The sequence below is a fragment of the Pongo abelii genome, chromosome 8 (genome assembly GCF_028885655.2).
Source record: "Pongo abelii isolate AG06213 chromosome 8, NHGRI_mPonAbe1-v2.0_pri, whole genome shotgun sequence".
Classification (NCBI taxonomy): domain Eukaryota; kingdom Metazoa; phylum Chordata; class Mammalia; order Primates; family Hominidae; genus Pongo; species Pongo abelii.
The window spans coordinates 24,801,502-24,828,453 of NC_071993.2; the positions used below are offsets into that span (position 1 = coordinate 24,801,502).

Consider the following 26,952-nt stretch of genomic DNA (forward strand, 5'->3'; position numbering starts at 1 on the left):
GTGAACCAAGATCGTGCTGCTACACTCCAGACTGAGCAATAGAGTTAGGCTCTGCCTCAGGAAAAAAAAAAAAAAAAAGTAGTTTCTAGTTTGGTGGAGGATATAAGTATAAAATAATTACGTAAGTACAAAAATAAAGGTATATGCAGTTGTTGTAGGATCATGACACAATGAATCAGAGTCTGTATTCTACATATATTCATTAGATGTATATGTGCCAGGAACTGTTCCGGGCTTTAAGAGATAAAGTAAGAAAATAAAGTTTCTGCTCTACATTCCAACTGAGAGAGAAAAACGCTCAGGAAGAAATAAGTAATATGAGAAATGGTGACAACTGCAATGGAGAACAATAAGCAGAGTGAGAAGGAAAGGAAGAGGGAAAGGCAGGGCTGTTTTTCTGAAGTGGTCAGGGAAGGCCTCTCTAACAAGGTGACATGTGCACAGCTATCTGAAGGAAGTGAGGTTAGAGGCCACATCACTTCCTTCCCAGTAATTAGTTTAGTGAGTGGCTCACAGGACTGACTCAACAGATGTTTGCTAAAGGAATAAATAAACAAAAATTATATTTCTGATTTAATGTGTTTGGCATTTACATGTAAATATTTCTGTTCTGTTTTTATAGCAAAGATGAAAAATTATCTGTTAAACATCAAAAACAGGGACTGTAACTATTATAATTAAATCTTTACTAAATGGATTTATGAATCATGTACTTTCAATGTAGGCTAACTAGCTGGAGAGCAATCAGGAAGGAAAATGGGACTACTCAACTAGGGGGTGTCTATGATTAAGGTCTTAAGTTATGGAGCAGCTGAAAAAAAAGACAGCTCAACTTCTATGAAATCAACTTGGCCAGGTGTGGTGGCTCATACCTGTAATCCTAGCAGTTTGAGAGGCAAAGCCAGGAGCCTAGTTCAAGACCAGTCTAGGCAACATGGCAAAACCTTGTTGCTACAAAAAATACAAAAATCAGTCAAGCACGGTGGTGCAAGCCTGTGGTCCCAGCTATTCCAGAGGCTGAGGTGGAGGTTGCAGTGAGCTGAGATTGTGCCACTGCACTCCAGCCTGGGAGACAGAATGAGACCCTGTATTTAAGAGGGAAAAAAATGGCTCAGCATGGTAGCTTGGTCTTGTAATCCTAGCACTTTGGGAGGCCAAGGTGGGAGGATCACTTGAGCTCAGGAGTTCAAGATCAGCCTGAGCAACATAGTGAGAACTTGTCTCTAAAAAAATTTTAATAATAAAAAGAAACCATTATACAATGATTTGATCATTATACAATGCATATATGCATTAAAATATCACACTGTATCTCATAAATATGTATAATTGTCAATTATAAATTTAAAAATTAATTTAGAAAAAAAAGCTCAAAATTACCTAACTACAGAGTTACCTCTAGAGTAACATTTCTTTAAAGAAGTTCTTTCCAGAGGAGAAATTAATATTCTGCAGAACATTAATAATCTGCCATGCACTTTTCTTCTTTTTCACCTGTATCGTCCTATCTGTTCAGTGTCTCCAATTAGTTCTCTGAAATCCTAAATTTCATGTTAAGTGTTTTAGAACCCTTGAAGAGATTTTTTAAATTTCATTTATTTTCTTGGCTGCCAAATTAACTTCATGCACTGTTTCTCAAACTCTTAAAATCTACTCCTAGAAATGGAATTTCTGACAATGCTACTTTAATCCAGTTGAATTCTTTGCATTTTAGATCACTATAAACAAGGTTTCCTGGGACTTGAAGTAAAATATTTTTTTTAACCTTTCATCTAACTTGACCACCTTACTTTATCAGTTTATTTTACAAAGAGGAAGCTCAAGTTGTTATGCAAATCCAGGATTACCATGTTTTTGTTATTACTGTTCTAGCTTATACACATAGCACCTACGGGAAACTGATTTCTAAATCAAAAGAGTGTCACTGGCACTTTGTGTTAGAGAGGTTGATGGGAAAAGACAAAAGAAAAGTAGGAGGGCAGTCAGAAATCTGCTTTTCTTCTTCAACAGCAGAGGTTAGATACTAACATAGTAAATTTTGCAGCTTTGGGAGCAGTCATTTTAGAAGCTTGTGCCAATTCAAGATGGTGGTCATCATTAGAAATACCCCAGTGCACCTCCCTTTATTCAACACATTTACTCAGCAAACATCTGAGCTCCTACTATATGTACCAGGTACTTACTAGGCACTGAAAACTCAGCAATAAAAGACAATTTCTATCCTTAATGATCTTTGCTCTGAAAGTAATACATTAAAAAAATTGTTTTCCACAAAAATACTGAAAAGTCAAAGTATGTAAGAAAAGTTTACTTTGTATATTCTTTTTTTTTTACCCCCCAGACAGTCTCACTCTGTTCCCCAGGCCGGAGTGCAGTGACATGATCTTGGCTCACTGCAACCTCTGCCTCTTGGGTTCAAGTGATTCTCCTGCCTCAGCCTCCCAAGTAGATGGGATTTACAGGTATGCGCCACCACACCCGACTAATTTTTCTATTTTTAGTAGAGACGAGGGTTTCACCGTGTTGGCCAGAGTGGTCTCAACTCCTGACCTCAGGTGATCCACCCACCCCGGCCTCCCAAAGTGCTGGGATTACAGGCGTGAGCCACCGTGCCTAGCCTGCATATTCTAATGCTCAGTCTTTGCCTCTCATTTCTCTGCCTTCATTAGGTTCGTGCTGCTGCCACCACCTCCCTCGAACAGGTACGTCAGGAGGAAGAAATTCCCTACTTGTTTACCACACAGCATGAACAATCACTCAGATTGTCTCCAAAATATGAGTAGAATTTTCTAGTAGAGAATTAGGGAAAAGGTCTATAGCTTTCAAAAATTGTGAAACATCAATCTATTTCATCTTATACAAAATATCCCTTCAAACATCTGAAAGCAGCTACCACTTTTTCCCTAAGCAATTCTCTTTCAAACAAAGTTTCAAGTTTTCTCCAACTTCTTTTTAAAAACACATATCATAGGTCAGCCGGGTGCAGTGGCTCACGCCTGTAATCCCAGCACTTTGGGAGGCCGAGGTGGGTGGATCACCTTGAGGTCAGGAGCTCAAGACAGCATGGCCAACCAACATGGTGAAACCCTGTCTCTACTAAAAATACAAAAATTAGCCAGGCGTGGTGGTAGGTGCCTATAATCCCAGCTACTCGGGAGGCTGAGGCAGGAGAATTGCTTGAACCCAGAGGCGGAGGCTACAGTGAGCCGAGATCACGCCATCGCACTCCAGCCTGCACGACAAGAGCAAAACTCTGTCTCAAAAAAAAAAAAAAAAATCATCATAGGTCAAAATGTATATATATTCTTACCATCACAGCCCCTTTATATCTGAGGCTCCCAAGTGTTTTAATCATGTCCTATTTAGTCAGAAGACAACCCTGGAGACCTCCTTTCCCATCTTTTCCCACCTGTCCACTAGAGAAGAACAAAATAAATATTTTGAAATTAACTTGTTACTAGCAACATATAGAAACACTTTTATTACCTTTGTGTGAGTTTATGTATGCATATGTGTATGTGTGTATATATGTATATAAGTGAGTTTATACATTTTACATTAGGAAATATTACCCATAATAGCAAACTACAGATAACTTGGTAATTTTATTATAACTACATCTTAATAGGACAAATACATGGGTAGCAAATTATCTAATGACTTATCCATGTACTAGCTAATTGGGCTAATATAGAGAGATGGGTAATTTATATCTGAACCATAGTGTATATACATGTAAAGCCTAGCTGCTAGAAAATTACATCCCAAATACTATTGATACCAGTGAAACGATATATGCCCAGGCCACTGAACATGAGCATCCATTTTAAGGACTTTTCTACCCAGCAAACAGAAGAAAAAGCCCAAGTCCAGTTAGGACTCTATCAGGAGACTCTCCCACTCTTAAGAGGAAGGGTAACTACAAATAATGCCCCACCAACCCAGAGGCTACTTTGGAGCTGAATAAAGTAGGAAAAAGAAAAAAAGGAAGGGGAAAGATAGCTCTAAGAAGTGGCCATGGGCTAAACTGCACATGGACATGGATTTTTAGGCTAACTCAGGTAACAGCCTGTCCCTGGACAAAAGCAAACACCAATCAACTTGGAGAAGAGATTTTTCATCTTAGAGCTCAAAGAATCCCCAAGTAATAATTTTTGATGGTCGAAAAACACAAAGCAGTTAAAAAAAAAAAAACCATGGAAAACAACAATATTCTAAGCTAAAGCTACCAGAGAAAACAAACAAGAGAAACAGACTCACAAAGACTTCTGATAAAGGAATCACCAGGCAAAGATTATAAAAAAATTCCGCTTACCATGTCTGAAGAAATAAAAAGATAAAACTAAAAGTAGTCCAGGTGAAGAACTAAAAAAAGTGATCAAGCATATTTGCTGCAGTACCCTAAAAAACTTCTCATAATCAAACTTTAAAACGTAACTAAAAAGAAATTTACTGAACATATATTGGAAGAAATTATCTAGAATGCAGACCAGAAAGACAAAAAAGAAGAAGAAAAAGAAAAACTAGAGAATTTAGTAGCCATGGGAGATGGAGTAAGAATGAAATAATATCTTCAATATTACTGAATAATTGTGTACCAAGCAAAAATACCTTCCAAAAATGAGGGCAGAACACAGATATTTCATGGAAAAAAGGAGAGAGAATTACATCACATATAAGTAACATGTTGGAGCCAGGCGCAGTGGCTCATGCCTATAATCCCAACTACTCAGGAGGCTGAGGCTCTGAGTAGTGCCTGAGGGGGGACTGCCTGAGGCCAGGAGTTCAAGATCAGCATGGGTAACACAGTGAGACCCCATCTCTTAAAAAAAAAAAAAAAAAAAAAAAGCAACATGTAGCTAGGAAGGAGATAATGGAGTTAAAATGTTCTAAGGTCCTTATATTTTATAAGAGTAGAAGAGAATTTTAAGTAGCATTAGACTTTGATGAGCTTGCATATTGTTTCTAGGATAACCACTAAAAGAAGGGTAATAATATTCTTCAACCTTTCAAGTAGAAAGTATAAAAGAGAAATTATTGTTTAACCTCAGAAAAGAGAAAATATAAGAATGAACCAGGAAAAAGTTCAAAATAAAAGATTAAACAATAAATACATAATTAATTACGTTAAATACATAGGTGAAAATTTCTAAATCTACCTACGGTGAACTAGCTGGTTACAGAATCAACTCTTCTACCCATGAATAACAGCCAGAAAAGCTAGATGATGTATAACCACATCTGTGTGAAGGCACCAGAAAGCTACCAAGGCTTAATGGGACAAGCTTCCAAATAGATGGAAATCCAGAGAGGTGAGTCCAGTGCTTTGCACAACTGTTCACCTTGAGGCATTTCCTGTTTCCAAAGTCATGGCTGAGAGACTGACCAGCTGCACAGAGCTTCCATCAATCTCAAAAGGCTGAGGAGACAAAAAAAAAAAAAAAGGAACTTCAGGGCCAGCCAAGGAAAAGAGCTCTAGAAAACACCATGTTTTCGCTTGGGGTCCCCAAAAGAATACAACCTGTGAGCAGAGGTGAAAAGAAAAAGGCCAACCATGTCAAGCATGGAGGTGGGCTGTTCCTCCACACATCTCCTTCTGAAGAACCTGCCGTGGGGAAGACTGTGACTGACAGCCCCAGCTGCCACCCTTTGGATCCATCGCCATGTTCATGCAGAGGCCACATTTCCCCATTCCTGCCCAAAGCAGGATTCTTCTAAAAGACAAGTGTTTGCCTGGGGACTCTTCACTGGCCTAGCAGAGGCGTTCTTAGATCTGTGCTGCAGGCTGGGGCCCTTCCTACCAATTCTTTCCTTTCCTCTCTTCTTTCACAGGGGTCAGGCCTGTCTCATGGTCTCAGGTTTTCCCCTGTCCTCTCTTGCTTTCTTCTTTATCCTTTACAAGCATTGCCCCCAATAAGCCTTCTGCATATCTCATCCTGGTTTAGTATCTGCTTCCATCTTGATGTCTGCTACTCAACACCAATTATCAGATCAAGGCCCGCCTTTAGGTAAAGGCAATCCTTGAGCAGAGATGCAAAAATTCTAAATAAAACAGAAAACCAAATCTGGTGATATATAAAAAGCATCATACATTGTGAACAAGTTTGGTTTACTCCAGTAATGCAGGGCTGGTTTCACATTTGAAAACTTTATCAACATGATCTACTACATTAAGTGATTAAGGAAGAAAAATCCAAAGATTAACCCAAAAGATGCAGACCATTTTAACACTCATTCATGAGAGAGATACACCACATTCATAGATCAAAAGATTCCATGTTTCAGATATTCCAGTATTATAAACAATATAAAACCAATCAAAATTCCAACAGAATTTTTTCTTGTGGGTATAGAAACTGAAAATTCAATTCTAAGAAGACTTATTCAACCCAATAGCAGCACTTATTATAAAGCCACATTAATTAAAATAGTGTTGTTTTGGTGCAAAGAAAGTGATCAATGGAATAGAACAAAGGTTGGCAAACATTTTCTGTAAAGAGCCAGACAGTAAATATTTCAGGCTTTCTGGGACACATACAGTCTCCGTCACATATTCTTCTTTTTTTAACAACCCTATAAAAATACAGATCTATTCTTAGCTTGGAGACTGCACAAAAATGAGCTATGGGTCAATCCCTGGAATAGAAGCAAGTCTAGAAACAGACCTACACACATACAATTTAGATCAAGGTGGTATTACAGAGCTCTAGAGAAAGTATGGACTTTCCACAAAATAGTGTGGGGCCAAATAAATATCTATATAGGAAAAAAATTCATCTTGACCTCACATCATATGCAAAAATAATCAATTTCAGGTGGATTTTAGGCTTAACTGTGAATAACGCATCTTGAAGATAACACAGGAGGATATCTGCATGACCATGGAGTAGAAAAAAATTCTTAACTAGAACTCATAAACTATCAACCACAAAAGGAAAGACTGATAATTCAGATGACATTAAAATTAGAAACTTCCCTTTATAAAAATTACTAATAAGAAACTGAAAGGCAAATCACAGGTTGAATTACCTGCTAATCGTATATCACTAACAAAGTCCTCATCCACAATATTTAAAGAATGCCTACAAGTTAATAATAAAAAAAGAACTGACAGGTAAAATCCAAATAAAAGGTAATCAACCTCATTAGTCTTCAGGAAATCCAAATTAAAGCCATAGTGCACACCACTGTACATCCACTAGAATGATTAAAATTACAAAGACTGACAACAGCAAGTGTCAGTGAGGAAACAGAGCAAGCGGAACTCTCATACACTGTTGCTGAGTGTGTAAATGGGTATGGTCCCTTCAGAAAACTGTTTAGCAGCACCTACTAAATGTAATCATATGCATACCCATGACCCAGCAATGCCTAGATATACATACCCTCTAGAAATGAGTACATATGTGTACAAAAGTACACATACAAGAATTCTCATAGCTGCATTGTTTCAAGTAGCTAAACACTGAAAAAAATTCAATGTCAATTAACAGTAGATTGGATAAGTTGTACATATTCTTTTTTAAAACATCAGCTTTATCGAGGTATAACATACATAAGATAAAAAATACCCATTTTAAGTGCAGGCTTCAATAAGTTTAGACAACTGCATACACCCATGTAACCACTACCATAACCATGATATGGAACATTTCTATTATGCTAACGAGTTCCCTGGTACCCTTTCCCAGTCAATTCAGGCAACCACAGACCTGTTTAGAAGAGGATTTTGTTTTGTTTTGTTTTGTTTAAGAGACAAAGTCTTGGCTGGGCGCAGTAGCTCACACCTGTAATCCCAGCACTTTGGGAGGCCGAGGTGGACAGATCATGAGGTCAGGAGATCGAGACCATCCTGGCTAACACAGTGAAACCCTGTCTCTACTAAAAATACAAAAAAATTAGCCGGGCATGGTGGCGGGCACCTGTAGTCCCAGCTACTCGGGAGGCTGAGGCAGGAGAATGGTGTGAACCTGGGAGGTGGAGCTTGCAGTGAGCTGAGATGGTGCCACTGTACTCCAGCCTGGGCGACAGAGCAAGACTCCGTCTCAAAAAAAAAAAATTAAAAAAAAGAGACAAGGTCTCGCTATTTGCTATGCTGCCCAAGATGGCTTTGAATTCCTGGGTTCAAGCAACCTTTCTGTCCTCAGCCTTCCCAGTAACCAGGTCTACAGGTGCAAACCACCATGCCAACTCACAGACCTGTTTAGATTAGTCTTTCCTAGGATTTTATATAAATGGAATCAGATAGTACTCTTTTGTGCTTGGTTTCTTCCACTCATCAAAATGTTTTTAACAACAAGAGCATGAGCAAAATAATAAAAGGTAGATGAATTATATTTTATCAAAATTAAAAACTTTTGTGCAGCAAAGGACATTACTAAGAAAGTGAAAAAAAAGAAAGTGAAAAGACAACCTACATAATGGAGGAAAATATATGCAAATCATATATCTGATAAGGACTTGGTAACCAGAATATATAAACAGAACCAAAGACAAAAACCACATGATTATCTCAATAGATGCAGAAAAGGCCCTCAACAAGATTCAACAGCCCTTCATGCTAAAAACTCTCAATAAATTAGGTATTGATGGGACGTATCTCAAAATAATAAGAGCTATTTATGACAAACCCACAGCCAATATCATACTGAATGGGCAAAAACTGGAAGCATTATCTTTGAAAACTGGCACACAACAGGGATGCCCTCTCTCACCACTCCTAGTCAACATAGTGTTGGAAGTTCTGGCAAGGGCAATCAGGCAAGAGAGAGAAATAAAGGGTATTCAATTAGGAAAAGAGGAAGTCAAATTGTCCCTGTTTGCAGATGACATAATTGCATATTTAGAAAACCCTATTGTCTCAGCCCAAAATATCCTTAGACTGATAAGCAACTTCAGCAAAGTCTCAGGATACAAAATCAATGTGCAAAAATCACAAGCATTCCTATACACCAATAACAGACAAACAGAGAGCAAAATCATGAGTGAACTCCCATTCACAATTGCTTCAAAGAGAATAAAATACCCAGGAATCCAACTTACAAGGGACGTGAAGGCCCTCTTCAAAGAGAACTACAATCCACTGCTCAACGAAATAATAGAGGACAAACAAATGGAAGTACATTCCATGCTCATGGATAGGAAGAATCAATATCATGAAAATGGCCATACTGCCCAAGGTAAATTATAGATTCAGTGCCATCCCCATCAAGCTACCAATGACTTTCTTCACAGAATTCGAAAAAAACTACTTTAAAGTTCATATGGAACCAAAAAAAGAGCCTGCATTACCAAGACAATCCTAAGCAAAAAGAACAAAGCTGGAGGCATCACACTACCTGACTTCAAACTATACTACCAGGCTATAGTAACCAAAAATAGCATGGTACTAGTACCAAAACAGAGATATAGATCAATGGAACAGAACAGAGCCCTCAGAAATAATACCACACATCTACAACCATCTGATCTTTGACAAACCTGACAAAAACAAGAAATGGGGAAAGGATACCCTATTTAATAAATGGTGCTGGGAAAACAGCCTAGCCATATGTAGAAAGCTGAAACTGGATCCCTTCCTTACACCTTATACAAAAATTAATTCAAGATGGATTGAAGACTTAAATGTGAGACCTAAAACCATAAAAACCCTAGAAGAAAACCTAGGCAATATCATTCAGGACATAGGCATGGGCAAGGACTTCATGTCTAAAACACCAAAAGCAATGGCAACAAAAGCCAAAATTGACAAATGGGATCTAATTCAACTAAAGAGCTTCTGTACAGCAAAAGAAACTACCATCAGAGTGAATAGGCAACCTACAGAATGGGAGGAAATTTTCACAGTCTACCCATCTGACAAAGGGCTAATATCCAGAATCTACAAAGAACTCAAACAAATTTACAAGAAAAAATCAAACAACCCCATCAAAAAGTAGGCAAAGGATATGAACAGACACTTCTCAAAAGAAGACATTTATGCAGCCAACAGACACATGAAAAAATGCTCATCATCACTGACCATCAGAGAAATGAAAATCAAAACCACAATGAGATACCATCTCACTCCAGTTAGAATGGCGATCATTAAAAAGTCAGGAAACAACAGGTGCTGGAGAGGATGTGGAGAAATAGGAAAGCTTTTATACTGTTGGTGGGATTGTAAACTAGTTCAACCATTGTGGAAGACAGTGTGGTGATTCCTCAAGGATATAGAACTAGAAATACTATTTGATACAGCCATCCCATTACTGGGCATATACTCAAAGGATTATAAATCACGCTGCTATAAAGACACATGCACACACACATATGTTTATTGCGGCACTATTCACAATAGCAAAGACTTGGAACCAACCCAAATGTCCATCAATGATAGACTGGATTAAGAAAATGTGGCACATATACACCATGGAATACTATGCAGCCATAAAAAAGGATGAGTTCATGTCCTTTGTAGGGACATCGATGAAGCTAGAAACCATCATTCTGAGCAAACTATGGCAAGGACAGAAAACCAAACACCGCATGTTCTCACTCATAGGTGGGAAATGAACAATGAGAACACCTGTAGACAGGGTGGGAAACTTCACACACTGGGGCCTGTCCTGGGGAGAGGGGAAGCATAGCATTAGGAGATATACCTAATGTAAATGACGAGTTAATGGGTGCAGCACACCAACATGGCACATGTATACATATGTAACAAACCTGCACGTTGTGCCCATGTACCCTAGAACTTAAAGTATTAAAAAAAAAATACTTAAAGCTCAACAACAAAAAACAACCCAATTTAAAAACAGGCACTGGATTTGAACAGACATTTCTCCACACAACATATACAAATGGCGACAAACACACACAAAGATGCTCAAAGTCATTAGGCATTAAGGAAATACAAGTGAAAACCACAATGAGATACCACTTCACACCCACTGGGTTGGCTATAATACAAAAATGGAAAACAACACATGTTGGAGAGGACGTACAGAAATTAGAACCCTCATTCATTGCTGACGGAGACATAGAAATGGTGTAGCCACTGTGGAAAATGGTTTGGCAGTTCCTCAAAATATGAAACATAGGATTACCATGTGACCCAGCAACTCTACTCCTAGGTATAACCCCCAAAAATTGAAAAGAAGAATTCAGACAAACACTTGTGCATGCATGTTCACAGCAGCACTATTGTCCAAAGAAGATATACAAATGGATCTTTTATTATTATCTACCTTTCAAGTGAACAGAATCCTCTTTCTTTTTTTTGAGATGGAATTTCTCTCTTGTTGCCCAAGATGGAGTGTGATGGCAGATCTCAGCTCACTGCAATCTCCGACTCCCAGGTTCAAGCGATTCTCCTGCCTCAGCCTCCCGAGTAGCTGGGATTACAGGCATGTGCCACCACACCAGGCTAATTTTGGATTTTTAGTAGAGATGGGGTTTCTCCATGTTGGTCAGGCTGGTCTTGAACTCCCAACCTCAGGTGATCTGCCCACCTCGGCCTCCCAAAGCGCTAGAATTACAGGCGTAAGCCGCTGAGCCCGGCCCAGAATCCTCTTTCTTACATACTTTCAAGAATGAATTATGTGAGAGTAAAGAACTTCCTTTTTTTGTTTTGTAGATACAGAGATCTTGCTATGTTACCCAGGCTGTTCTCAACCTCCTGGCCTCAAGCTATTCTCCTGCCGTGGCCTCCCAAAGTGCTGGGATTACAGGCATGGGTCACTATACCCAGCCAAGAGTAAAGAACTTTATTGAGAGGCTGTGGTAGAAACTTAGAGACTTCCTGACTTGTAGTCAAATTCTGCCACCTGCTAGTAACTTCAACACTCTGCACCTTAGTTTCATCATCTGAAATATGGTGGTGATAATAATATCCACCTTAGAATGCTGTTGAGAGGGTTAAATGAGTTAATCCATGCAGTCTTGGAATGCAGCCAGTACACTGTTAAATTAGCTGCCGCCACCACCACTACCATCATCATTATTATCATCTTCATCATCATCATCATTATTCTTCCTACTTCCTAAAATATCCTCAAGAATATTTAAGACACTCGTGATTGTACTAATAACCAGCATTAAAAGTTCATAAAAAACATACCTAATTAGTATGTTTCCCTAACTATCAGAGAAACTCAAATAGTTTAAATGGTCAGTATAGTTAAAAATGACTCTGGGAGGCAGTGGGGCACAACTGTAGTCCCAGCTGCTTAGGAAGCTGAGGCAGGAGGATCGCTTGAGCTCATGACTTTGAGGCTGCAGTGAGCTATCATCATGCCACTACACTCCAGCCTGGGCACAGAGCAACACCCTCTCTCTCAAAAAAAAAAAAAAAAAAAAGATGCTGAAGGGTTCAGTGAATGCTGCTTCCCAAAGACTTCAGAAAAGAGATCCATGTAACGCTGCTACATTTTGAAAGCAATTCTAAACATGCTTCTGATACCCCACCCAAAGCCTTAGATCATGGACCATGCTTGAAAAGTCTCCCATCAGTACAGGATACCTTTACCAAATGAGGTTTCACCAAGGTCACTGCTGAATATCACTCCAACACTGCTGGAAACTCAATTTCTAATTGTGTTTTGTAATATCCAGATCTCTCTGATATTATATCTGATTTTTTGCACCAAAGAATGAAATGCTTATAATCCTCCATTCCCAATACAACATCATACATTTCCTGCATTAAATAGCCTAAAATCCTCCTCTCTGAATATTTCCTTTTGTTTATTAATGGTGCAGCGATTGTGAAGAAAGTTATTGCACATATCTCCTTAATCAAAAATGACATATGTAGCGGAAGAGCTCTGCTCATCAGTATACCACAGGAAGCTAAATATCGGATGTTCTGCTCAGGCCCCTCTGAGCCAGGGCTCCGACCACTGTCATCAACTTTGGATGGCATCCCGAGACCACCCTTCTCTCAAGGCCATCTGACCAGTCCGAGCTGCCGAAAGACTCACTGAAGCTGGCTGCCACCATCCCACTATTCTTATTTTGATTATTCATATTCATAAATTCTTTAAAATATTATTTATATTATAATCATATTACATTAGAACATAATGTTATACTATATTGTTATACATTTATATTACAAATTATTATTTATATTCTCCAGAGATTTAAGGGAATACAGGATGTCAGCAAGGTATTAATTATCCACAAGCAACTATTACCACCAAAAATATTATTTTACTTAACCTTTTTCTTATAAAAAATCTGCATCATAGTACAGAAAACTAACCAACAAGAAGAAAAAATACTTTTAAAATATAAAAGAGTGCACACATAAAGGATATGAGAAACAAAGCAAAATGCAAACACTGGGTAAGTAAAATAATCAGAAAATTAAATGGCTCAGTATTTCTTGGTTGATTCGAAAGAAACAAGAAAATTAAGTGGCAAAAGAGATTTCACTGAACTGCCAGAAGGAAAGAAGACCAAAACAAAATCGTTCAACTGTTTAACAGAATTTTGGCATTTTAACAGCATCTCTTAGGAGTTTGAATAAAATCCTGGCAATTATTTTCTCTCCAGTGATTCTAGGCTTTGACTCTGATCATTACACTGGAGGCTCCGATTCCATTAAACTAACACAAAATTCTACATAAAAAGGATTTCGTGATCTCAATATGCTTGAAAATAAGTTTTCAAAGGAAATGAGACAGTAAGATAAAAATCATAACATTGTTGAATTAAAATACTAAATTATATATAGTTTGTTTCTGAATAGGTTGCATTCTAAAAACTGACTTGTAAATAATTATCTAGAAGTTAGAAGAAATTTTTTTCACATACAATATAGTATAATTGTTGATCAGGTTATATGCAATGGTATCATGACTATTACACTTAGGGCTAAACAGGCCTTTGTGAAATAGTCTGTGACCCCAACTATCAATTGGGATGTCAAGAGCAAACTCACACTTAGAAAGCAAAGGTGCAATCAAGGTAGGTGGAGCACTAGGACTCCATAACCTCATTAAGCTTTGCAGGTCCACTGCTAGCCAAGTACTGAAACTGAGTAACAAGTGATGGTTGCTCCTGCAAAGTGTTCACAGCCTCTTAACTTGGGATCTCCTTGACCTTTCTCCATGCAGGATTCACAGAATTAATTTCATAACATACTAAACATACCCTATATTTATCTTCTAATTCTTAACACTACATAAGTCATACCCTTTTTTAAGACATTATTTTTAAAATAAAATTAAAGAAATGAGGAAGGGACTTAAAAAGATGTTAACAGAAGTAAGAGGGCAAAATTGTAAGATGGACCTAAGAGTTAGACACAACTGATTTGGAAATCCAGTTACCATCACTTACTAGCAGTGTGACTGCAGGCAAGCTATTTCTCAGCCTGAGTTCCCTCATCTACAAAACAGGAATATTATCTCATACTTTACAGGGTTAGAGTGAGGATTAAAGACGATAAAAATATGTATTATGATGCCTGAAATAGATTAAGTTCTCAAGTCATGTGCTAATTTCCACCACTCTCCCAACCCACTCCCCAAAATCAAGCAGTTCTTCTAAATATATTACAATTATATTATAAATCACTTTCTCCAAATACTCTCAATACCTTTCCATATTCTTCTTTGCTTAGGAAGAAAACTACAGATCTTCTGGACTTAATAAATATCCAACTTTGTTGAACTTCGATTCAGAAGAGGTAAGGTACTTGAATTTCTATTTCTCTCATTTTAAAGCCTTAGTTTTGTGATTTTTAAAATTATCTTATTAGTCTTTTAACTAACTTATTGATTTACCTTTTTGTTAACCTCACTTATAATTATTTTCTCCCTCAATCTGTTAGACCTCTGATGGTAAACTTTTACTACATTTCAATTACAGTTGTCCCTTGAACAATGGGTTTGAACTCTGCAGATCTGCGGAGTTTTTTTTTTCAGTAAAAATATGGTATTCATAGTAATACAAGGATGCAAAAGCTGTGTTTCCAATACATGGGTTCCACAGGGTCTATTACAGGACATGAGTGTGTGCAGATTAGCATATATGTGGGCGGTCCTGGAAGCAATCCCCTGGGTATATCAAGGGATGACTCTATTTACATTCTTTATGGACTTTTTCTTTTAGCCATCTTATCTTCTAGTTATCATATTGACTCTATATTTTCTTACAATGTAACTTTTCTTACTTAGGATTATCCCTTAATCAACATCACACAATGCCAGTAGAGCAACCAGATAATTTAACCTCAAACTATAGCAGTAACTCAATTCAGATCTCAAGTTCAGTTGTAAGGGATAATAATCATAAAAGATCACCAGATATGCAGCCTTGAATATCCATTCTTCTAAACGGCTTGAATGTTGTCACTGGATCAAGCCAGACTCATGGGGACCTATACACTTGGACCACAATGCTTTGCTGCCCATCACTTTAAACCAGGGTTTCTTGTCCTTGCACTATTAATATTTGGGACCAGGTAATGGTAATAACTATTACTATTATTTTGAGACAGAGTCTTGCTCTGTCATCCATGTTGGAGTGCAGTGGTGCAATCTTGGCTTACTGCAACCTCCACCTCCCAGGTTCAAGCAATTCTCCTGCTTCAACCTCCTGAGTAGCTGGGATTAGAAGCGTGCACCCCCACCCCTGGCTAATTTTTTTATTTTTAGTAGAGAAGAGGTTTCACCATGTTGGCCAGGCTGGTCTCAAACTCCTGACCTCAAGTGATCCGCCCACCTCAGCCTTCCAAAGTGCTGGGGTTACAGGCGTGAGCCACTGTGCCCAACCCAGATAATTCTTTGTTGTGCGGGGGCTGCCCTATGCACTGTTTCAACAGCACCTCTGGCCTCTATCCACCAGATGCCAATATACACTCCCCCTCTCCCAATTGTGATAAAGATGTGTATAAAGAGGGCACATTACCATATACCTCCAGGGAGCAATATCACCCCCAGCTGAGAAGTGCTTTAAGCTGAATGAGACCTTGGGGTTTGCAGTCAGCTTACATTGAGGAACCACTTTAAAAACAGCCATAGGAAGAAGTGGTGTTGAAAATATCATCTACTCCATCACTCTTTGTTTTCCAAGGGAGAAACCTGTCTCAGACCTCAGTGCAAAATGTTGTTTTCTTAGAATAATGTGTATTCTCAACTGATCATATTCTCATCTTTTCTATGGCCACTGGCAAGCTCAAAAGCAAATTTACAGCCCATCTTCAATAACAGTATAGGACCGGCCAGGTGCAGTGGCTCATGCCTGTAATCCCAGCACTTTGGGAGGCCGAGGCGGGCGGATCATGAGGTCAAGAGATAGAGACCATCCTGGCCAACATGGTGAAACCCTGTTTCTACTAAAAATACAAAAATTAGCTGGGCGTGGTGGCGTGCGCTTTTAGTCCCAGCTACTCAGGGGGGGTGAGGCAGGAGAATCGCTTGAACCCAGGAGGAGGAGGCTGCATTAAGCCGAGATCATGCCACTGCACTCCAGCCTGTCAACAGAGTGAAACTCCGTCTCAAAAAAAAATAATAATAATAACAGTATAGATCCTAATGCATGAATTTATGTGTACTAAATCTTCTGAATGTCAATTTAATTCATTTTTTACCATAATTGACCTTGTATTTTATCTTGCTATAAATAAGGTGTTTCTTCATGTGGCCATAAACCCTTTTTTGAGTGAAATTAAGCATAAATTAATAATTAAAATGGGCAAACTGTTATCTTCTCCAGCAGATTATACCCCTTTGGGCTCACTCTACTATTCCTCTTCAAATCTCCTTCTGCTGAATCTATAACAGATCTTCTAGTTTTCCCTTATAAATATTCAAGTTTATTCTCCCTAGCCAAAGTACAAAACTAAATCCATTCACTTCAGCGAACTATGTCAGACACATAATGATCTGCATGAAGCTTTATAACAATGTCTTTCTATATTTATTAGAAATATATTCCCCCCCCCCATAAGAGGCATGAATTCTAGATGCTGTGTGTCCAGTAGGTTGTCCAGGTATCAGCACATCAGCCTTCAGGATGATGGGAAGATGGAGTACCTACATCCTCTTTTCTCTTGCTGATGCCAGCTTTGTGAGTTTTCCCTTTCCCCACTAAGGCTTATTTCTAACCCATGCCAAGTAGCATTTGGAATTCATCCTAACCCTGGTGCATGACAGATGGTAATGCAGGAGTGGCTCATCTTGTACCAGTGACAACTATGAAGAGTCCTGCCTGGCCTTACACCCTCAGATTACTTTTGATAGGGCAAAAAAAAAAAAAAAAAAAAGGCCATTTCCTTCGCATTTTAACCCATAACCTTTTCAAGACCTCAAATGGTTATTACAAAGCTCCATCAACAGGTTGAGTGGTTAAACAATTTGTGGTATATTCATACAAACGAAAAAACAGTAGTACTATCAGTACCCATACATATAATACAGTGAAGGTCAAAAATATTATGCCTCACAAAAGAGTACATGCCGTATTATTTCATTTGTAAAAAAAATCTAGAAGAGGCAAAAATTAACCTATATAGTGATAAAAATCAGATCAGTGATTGTCTAAAGACAGCAGAATAAAAAGGAGCACAAGGGAACTTTACGGAATGATGAAAGGTTGTTTTGATATCATATCTTAATTGGGATAGTGATTTCACAGGTTATAGTCATCAAAACTTACCAAACTATACACTTACAATAGATGCAAATGTGGTATTCTTGCTAAACATGTATGACCTTGAACTAAGGAGAAAACATCAGATAAACTGAAAATGAAGGACATTCTAAAAAATAACTGATCAGTACTAGTAATAAAATACAAGGAAAGACTAAAGGGACACAACAAGTGAATACAACGTGGGATTCTGGAAGAGAGCAAGGATACTAGCGGAAAAACTGGTGACATCCAAATAAAGTCTGTAGTTTACATAGTAGTATTGTACCAATGCTAATTGCTTAGTATTGTTGATTGTACCATGGTATTGTAAGTTTGTTTTGTTTTGTTTTGTTTTTCGAGACGGAGTCTCGCTCTGTCGCCCAGGCTGGAGTGCAGTGGTGCGATCTCGGCTCACTGCAAAGCTCTGCCTCCCGGGTTCACGCCATTCTCCTGCCTCAGCCTCCCGAGTAGCTGGGATTACAGGCACCTGCCACCACACCCGGCTAATATTTTGTATTTTTAGTAGAGACAGGATTTTCACTGTGTTAGCCAGGATGGTCTCGATCTCCTGACCTTGTGACCCACCCGCCTCAGCCTCCCAAAGTGCTGGGATTACAGGCGTGAGCCACTGCACTCGCCCCCGCCATGGTATTATAAGTTTTTAACACTAGGGAAAGTAAAACAAAGGATACATGAAAATTCTCTGTACTATTTTTGCAACTTTGTTGTCTAAAATTATCTAGAAATGAAAGTTTTTAATGGGTGCATTTTGTTGAGTGTGAATTTTAACTCATTCAAGTTGATTTAAAATCAGTTATTAAGAAATAATTTTATCTCCAGCCTGATTGTCCTTTTACGTTCATTAATATTTAAATCAACAGTAACATTAACTACAAGAATAACCCAAACCCTCTTCTTTTCAATATTTGACTCAATAAACCTAATTGATAAAAAACACAGCATTTCTTACCTAAAATAATCACCTCATCTAGAAAGATTACTAATTGAAATAAAAATCTTAAGTGCTCTCCTTGGAATTATAATGATATATTCCTCCACAAAAACACATACAATTAACAACAAAACCATTACATGTTCAAATTAAGATGACAATGGAATTCATAAAACTTTGAAGTCCACAGTAAAAAACATTTAATTCTATGACTCTCACACCTAAGAACTATTATATATTTGAACACCAAAAATTATATCATCTCATTTAGTATCACTTAAAGAACAGAAAGAAATGGGTAGAAAAACATTCAGAGACAAATTAAAATGTTTATAGCATACCTCCTCTGTTTCCATTTTCTTCATCCTACAAATGAAAATATATATATACATATATGAGTATACATTTATAAACTCTTGTTAATCACAGCAAGGCTCAATTTAATTCAAACTAACCTCCCCAGATTGTGCCAATTACAATCTCACTAACAATATTCTTAATGATCATATTCTCTTCTTTTCTATAGCCACTGGCGAGCTCAAAAGCAAACGTATAGCCCATCTTCAATAACAGTATAGGAAGTACCTTTTACTGGAAAGATAGAGTTTTCACAAATAGAGATAAGCAGGCTGTGGGTGAAGCCAATTTAGGGGTAAGACATCAGGAGTTCAGTTTTTGGCATTTGAGTGCGAGATTTCTAATGGAGATATCCAAGTGAAGTTGTCAAGTAGGCAGTTGGACAGATGGAAAGGCCAGGTCATCACTTACTGTACTATACTTAAATGTGCCTTTAAGGGATATTACAGGACCCAGAGCTGTCTATATAAATGGATTGGTCCCAAATTGCTACATATTTAAGTTCTTGTATTCAGTTTTGAAGTTTATCTACTTGGTCTCTTTCATTGTTACCAAGCTGTCTTGCTGCCATGTTATCTACCTCTAGCTGGAAAATTAGAAAAGAAACCTTTAAAAACTAGTCTAAAAATACATTTTTTCAAATATTTGCTGAGCCTCTACCATACTGGAGCTACCATGTACCTTAGAAAGAAAAACAGACATTGGGTGAAGGGCTGATAATTTATTACATAATTTTTTGACCTTTATTTTGGCTGCCCAGTGTTTTTTTTTCTTCTTCTGATTATAAGATCTGGTCTGAGACTGAGGTTGCCAGCTAAGTGACAAAATAAGGACACTGTTATATTAATTACACATTTTCTAAAAGCTATACAATATTAAAATTTTTAATTCATTTGAAGTGAAATTATAAAATTTCATAATTAAAATGGAAAATATTCCAATATATATTTTCCATGTAAAATTTACAAGACAGAGCCCTATTTGCAAGAACATCTCTATTAAATAATAGCATTAATAGCTAAAATTTATTGAGCAATTACAGTGTCAATTTCTATGTTAAGTGTGTTACAAGTATTATATCATTTAATTATCACACAGCCTGTGAAGAAAGTACTACTATTGTCTGTTAGTTGACTTATCCAAGGTCACAGATCTAACAGGAGGCAGAAATGGAACTCAAACCCAGGCTCTTTTGATGCCAATGACCATGCTGTTAACAAGCGTAAGCATGTCCTGGAATAGCATCATTTCATTCACAGTTGTTTTGGTGTAACGTTCACGAGAAAAATTAATTCCCCACTGGGGCCCCGTCTGTGTGAAGTTTGCACATCTCCCCACGTCTGTGTGAGTTCTCTCCAGGCCCTATGGTTCCCTCCCACATGCCAAAACTGTGCCCGTTCGATTCACAGGTGTGCCCACTTTGTCCCTGTCTGAACAAGCGCAGCTGTGTGTGTGCTCTGCAACGGGATGGACAGCATCCTGTCCAGGGTTAGGTCCCACCTCATGCCCTGAGCTGCATGAGCTGCCAGGATAGGCTCCAGCCACCCTCAACTCTGGACTTTTTATAACGCTTTCTTAAGTGTATGAACACCTCACATTTACTTCAGTGTTTAATACTGGAAGTGTTTTGGTCTTTATTTACAAGTTTGGTGATTTTTTTTTTTTTTGACCAGAAATATGCCAAGTAAACTCTAGCCAACAGAAGATCAGTTATCACTTAAATACGTTTCACATAAAGTTGCAGTTTCCAAAAATCTACTGACAATGTTAAGTGAGGGTTTATTGTACTGTGCTACTAAAATTCCTAGAAATATTTTCCAATAATAATAATACATGTTTATATAAGGTTGGTAAAATTATCTTATAAAAAATTGTACTACCTATATGTTCATCATGACCCAAAGCTCTTACTCAAAACAAAACAAAAACAAAAAGACAAAAAATACACAATCCTAATGTAATTATCAAGTGCTCTCATATGTGACCTAATGCATAAGTAACACTATTTGATACCTTTTAATATCAGCTAGATTCTTAAGAGATCTAGTCCAGTTATTTTATACACATTTGAGAAAACCCAAACAGATAAATGTCATTCTAAAGGTAGCAATTATTTACAATCCTTAAAAGATATTCAGTTGTTTCCTGTTATCTCAGTGTTAAAGTAACCAAATATAAAAAACTTTAAAAAAGCAAAGAAAAAAAGAGCTATTCGGTACTTCGAAAAAGCATATCCCGCAGGACATTACTAGAAAGACATATTTAACAAAAATATAATTTAAAACTGTGGTCTCTAGATACAAATACGGACACTACTTTTTAAAAGACAGTTTTGGATTCACAGATATTTAGAATTAGAAAAGACTTTCTAATACCCTAGATCAATTCCTACAAATGAAAATGGAAATCTAGAGGTCAAAAGAAGTGGCCTGGCCAGGGTCTCATAACTCTTCTGAATATCATCATTTCCATTATACTATTGTGTAATAGTTCAGCATCAAGCATGTATATTGGTCAAATTCAAATCCCAGATCAACTACTTATCTGTTTTATGACCCAGATCAGTTTCCACATCTGTTATATGGGGCTAATAATACCACCTGCTCCACAGGATTCTGGCGTGGATAAAGTGCTCATAACGAATGGTAAGGAACACAGAGCAAGTACTCAGTGTGTCAACTGCACTTATAATCATCTTAGGCTGTCCTTTTCAGGCTGTGTTACTGTCCACTGAAGCCTGTCAATGTAATTTATTCTGATGAGAAGCTGTGTTTTTAAATTCTAACATGCCATCATATTACATATCTGAAAGTTAAGTGTTGTTCTAATTCTACTAATTTTCTATAACTGCTAGAATATTTTAGTGAACCATTTCCTCTGCATAGTCTGCCCAGAAAACTCACTACCTTTCTAGATAATAAACAGTTACATATTAGAAAAAGTAGAATGAAGTCTGGAATTAGAAGTCCTTAAAAAAATATAGATTTGGAGTTTAGAATCACTATGATCTTTCAGAGAAGACTAAAGTTTCTGTTTTGTTCTTGAAGGTGGGAAAATACCTAAAAGGAGAAAAATAATATAATAAAAATTCAAATGTAATGCCTGATTCTTTTAAGACAGAAAAAAAGGCCAGAGGGAAGGGTAAGAGGAAGACTAGAAGGGGATAGGAATGGCCTTGTGGTTTTTTTTCAAGTTGCTGTAACTATTTCTCTTACCTTATATGAAAATTGAATTGCAGACTCTGGGGGATAAACAATAAAATGTCTTAATGTAAAACCAAAGCCTTGAGATGTTCTTTTCAACGTAACTGTTTTGGGACCTGGCCAGGAGAATGTTTCATCTTCGGACAGTGATACAGTTTCACTTTGTTCTTTTCCATCTTTATTTTTTGAGACCTAAAGTGAAAAGATATTTAAATGTTAGCTACATAACACAATATACTTCCTCACCTAAAAAAAATTCTATGTAAAAATGTTAATACCTGAGCGCTGATATGAACTATTTTCCGATGCATAAATTACACAAAGCATGCAATTATCAAAAACTAAAATTTATTGTGTTATTATAACAAAGCATGCAATTATCAACACTTAGAATTTTTTTCTAGAAAATAATGCCATAAAAAATTAGTCAGAAGAAAGGACTCTCAGAAAATAGAAATATAATTGCTAAAATTAGAAATGCAATAGAAGGAATGAAAGATAATACCAAAGAAATTTTAAAGAGCACTATGGATTAAGAAACAGAAAGCATGAAAGAAGAGATATAAAACTCTGATCAAGAAAGAAACCTAAACCTTATCAGATAGTCCAACAGCAACAAAGGACATTAGAAAATAATAGAAAAGGTCTTCAGGTTCTGAGCACGAATTCAATATCCACACAGATAACCCTTCTGATACCCTGGCCTTCTTGTTCTCTGACCTCCTCTCCTCCACTCTCAGCTTTCACTTGGTCATGACTGAAACCCCCTTAGAAGCCCAAATCAAGAATCCCACCTAGAACCACCACTATTATTAGTTCACTATTTAGTTCATTCCCTCTCATCCCCCAACCCTTACAATTCTTCAATCTAGAGCTGACTCTACCACCCTTTCCCTGTCCCTCATCACCCCACGTTCTCCCTTTCCTCTTAAGCCAGCTTCAATTCACTCGTTTACCCTCTCCCACTTCCTCAAAGTTGCCTGACAAAACCTAACCCTGGATAAATCAACACTGCCTACTCTGGGCCTGCTGTACCTATGCAGGTGAACGTGGGTAGAGAAAAACAAAAACTAAGCTATTTCACTCTAAGTTCATGACTACCAACCTCAAGAGAGCCTTTAGTGTTGTCAGTCAATAGTAACACATTTCTCTCTGGTCATTCATCCTAGATGACTATTTCATCCCTTTTCCCCACCCTCACCTGCAGCAGATGGTCCTGCTTTCTATTACACTCAGAAAACAGAAGCAATAAAATGAGAACTGAATCGCCTGCCACGATCACCCCATCAACCTGCAACCATGCCCATGTTCCCCTGCCTTCCCTTCTGCTATGATGGATGAGCTGTCCATTCTCGCAAGGCCCCAGCAGTTGAGACTAGATTCCTCCCCTCTTATATTCAAAGACAGAGGTCCAACAATTCTCCCCTCTCTCTTCTGCATCACTTATTCTCTCTTTACTATATATAGCATTCCTATCTGCATACACATATTTTGCAATTTCTTTAATCTTAACAAAATCTTTTTTTTTTTTTTTTTTTTTTTTTGAGACAGGGTCTTGCTCTGTGGCCTGGGCTGGAGTGCAGTGCCATGATCATAGTTCATTGCAGACTGGATCATGGGGGCTCAGGAGATACTCCCACCTCACCCTCCCAGGAAGATGGGACTACAGGTGAATGTCATCAAGCTATTTTTTTTTTTTTTTTTTTTTTGTAGAGACAAGGTCTCAGTATGTTGCTCAGGCTGGTCTTGAGCTTCCATGCTCAAGTGATCCTCCTGGCTCAGCCTCCCAAAGTGGTGGGATTACAGGTGTGAGCCACCATACTTGGCCAAAATCCTCTCTTGATCACACACAACCCTCTCCAGCTACCACCTTGTTTGTCTGCTTCTCTTTGGCGCAAAACTCCTTAAAAGTTATCTGTACTTGCTGTTTCCAATTCTTTTCCTTCCATTTCTCTGAAATCCCTTTAAATCAGGCTTTTATCTGCCTGACTCCCAGAAACTGCTCTTGTCAGGGTCCCCCAGACTTCCACATTTTAAACTGAATGATCAATTCTCAGTTCTCATCTTATGTGCACCTTATTGGCACAAGGGTCACTTCCTCCTTCTTGAAGAATTTTCTCCACTTGACTTCTCACACTGATTTTTCTTCCAACTCACAGGCGACTTTGTCTCAGGCTCTTTTGTTTTCATCTTTTAAGTTCCTGAACCTGGAGGTACCCAGGGCTCAGTCTATGGACTTCTCTAGCTATACTCCATCTTTTGGTGATTTCATTCCATTTCCTACATTAAACACCATCTAATATGCAAATTACTCCCAAATTTGTATTTCTAACCCAAGCCTCTCTCCAACCTGATATGTATATTAAACTTAACATGTCTGCATAGCTGCTAAGATTTTGTTTTAAATTACGACTCCAAGTTAATCCCAGCATTTTGAAAAGGTCACCTTTATTGAACTGCAAATGCTTGAATAGTCTTGCTTCTATTTTATTTTTTATTATCTTCCACCAGTGAGTCTATCCACTCTGCCACAATAATTTGCCTCATATAAAGGTGAAAAGATAACTAGGTGGTAACATTGCCCAGCCAAACTTGCAGTAGGGGTGGCCACATGATTGAGTTCTAGTAAATGGAATGTTAATGAAAGTAATAATACAGTATACCAAAAAAAAAAAAAACAAAACAAAACAGCATTTCCATATACTAGCAATAAGCAACTGGAAATTTAAAACTTTTTAAAATACCATTTACAATTACATTAAAAATATGAAATATTTAGGGATAAATCTGACAAAAGATTTGTAAGATCTACAAACTGAAGCTCCAAAACATTAAGAGATATTAAAGAATAAATAGAGAGACATACCATGTTCATGATTTAGAAGACTCAGTACTGTTACAATGTTAACTCTCCCCAAATTGATCTATAAATCCATTGCAATCCCAATCAAAATCTCAGCAGATTTTTGTGTGGAAGCTGCTACGATATTTCTAAAATCCACTTTATAATGCAAAGAACCTAAAATAGCCAAAACAACTTCAAATAAGAACAAAGTTGGAACACTCAGACTACAAATCTTCAAGACTTACAAAGCTGCAGTAATCAACACTGTACAGTATTGGCATCATGACACACAGATTCACAGAACAGAATGTGGAGTCCTGCTCTAGACCCAAAACCACATGATGCTGCCATTCTACTCCTAGGTATTTATCCAAAAGAAACATGAACCCATGTCAATACTGTACAAGTATAATACAATACTTGTAAACACAAATCGCCCTGGAACAACTGTATGGAGGCTGTGTGCAAGAAAAGAAAAGAACTTTGATCTGTAACTCATATCACAAACAAAAATTAACTCAAATGATCATACACCCAGGCCGGCCGCGGTGGCTCACGTCTGTCATCCCAGCACTTTGGGAGGCCGAGGCAGGCAGGTCACTTGAGGCCAAGAGTTCGAGACCAGCCTGGCCAACATGGTGAAACCTCATCTCTACTAAAAATACAAAAATTAGCTGGTTGTGGTGGCACACACCTATAATCCCCACTACTTGAGAGGCGAAGGCAGAAGAATTGCTTGAACTCAGAAGGTGGAGGTTGCAGTGAGCCGAGATTACACCACTGCACTCCAGCCTGGGTGCAGAGTGAGACTCTGTCTCAAAAAAGTCAAATAAAATAAATGATCATAAACCTAAATGTAACACTTAAAACTATGAAACTTCTGGAAGAAAATAGGGGAAAATCTTTAGGAACTTAGGTTAAGATTTCTTAGATGTAACCCCAAGGAACATAATCCATTAATAGCAACAACAAAAAATATTCATTGGAAGAACATACAATGAATTTTTTTAAAAAGATAAATGAAACTTCATCAAAATTAAGACCCTCTGCTCTTTGAAAGACACTTCCTGGCCAGTCATGGTGGCTCACACCTGTAATCCCAGCACTTTGGGAGGCTGAGGCAGGAGGATCTCAGCCAGGAGTTTGAGACCTGCCTGGGCAACACAGGGAGACCCTGTCTCTACACAAAATTTAAAAATTAGCCAGGTAGCTGTAGCTGGGCACAGTGGCTCACGCCTGTAATCCTAGCACTTTGGGAGGCTAAAGTGAGGGGATCACCTAAGGTCAGGAGTTCAAGACCAGTCTGGCCAACATGGTGAAACCTCATCTCTACTAAAAATACAAAAATTAGCCGGGTGTGGTGGCATGCGCCTGTAATCCCAGCTACTCGGGAGGCTGAGGCAGGAGAATCGCTCGAACCAGGGAGGCAGAGGTTGCAGCAAGCCGAGATCATGCCACTGCACTCCAGCCTGGGCAACAGAGCCAGACTCTGTCTCAAAACAAACAAACAAACAAACAAATTAGCCAGGTGTGGTGGTGCATGCCTGTAGTCCCAGCTACTCAGGAGGCTAAGGCATGAGAATCACCTGAGCCCAGGAGGTTGAAGCTACAGTGAGCTGTGATCACACCACTGCACTCCAGCCTGGGTTACAGAATGAAACTCTGTCTCAAAAAATAGATACATTTTATGAAAAGTATACACACACACACACACACACACACACACGTATATACATACACACATACACTTTTATGAAAACGAAAAGGCAAGCCATAGAATGGGAGAATATATTTGCAAATCATGTATCTGATAAAGGACTTGTATCTAGAATATATAAACAACTCTCAAAATTCAATAATGGAAATGCAAACTAAAACCATAATGAAATACCACTGCACACATAATAGATGTGCTATATAAAAACTAACCATACTGAGTGTTGGTCAGGATGTGAAGCAACTAGAAC

General features: G+C 38.0%; 1 protein-coding gene and 1 pseudogene across 3 annotated transcripts in view; both read right to left on the bottom strand.

The window, feature by feature from the left end:
• ARHGAP21 (Rho GTPase activating protein 21) overlaps positions 1-26,952 on the bottom strand; it is a 136,001-nt gene that overhangs the window by 61,243 nt on the left and 47,806 nt on the right. For 2 of the 3 annotated variants that reach the window (XM_054522088.2, XM_024253724.3), the window contains 2 exons: positions 22,153-22,332; positions 18,922-18,946 (listed from right to left, as the gene is read on the bottom strand). In XM_054522088.2, the coding sequence (XP_054378063.1) occupies positions 18,922-18,946; positions 22,153-22,332 (205 nt within the window). Of the gene's footprint in view, positions 1-18,921; positions 18,947-22,152; positions 22,333-25,006; positions 25,160-26,952 lie in introns of all 3 variants that reach the window. The other variant, XM_054522094.2, reaches the window with a different exon arrangement.
• On the bottom strand, positions 4,846-16,634 carry LOC112135192 (coenzyme Q-binding protein COQ10 homolog B, mitochondrial-like; annotated as a pseudogene).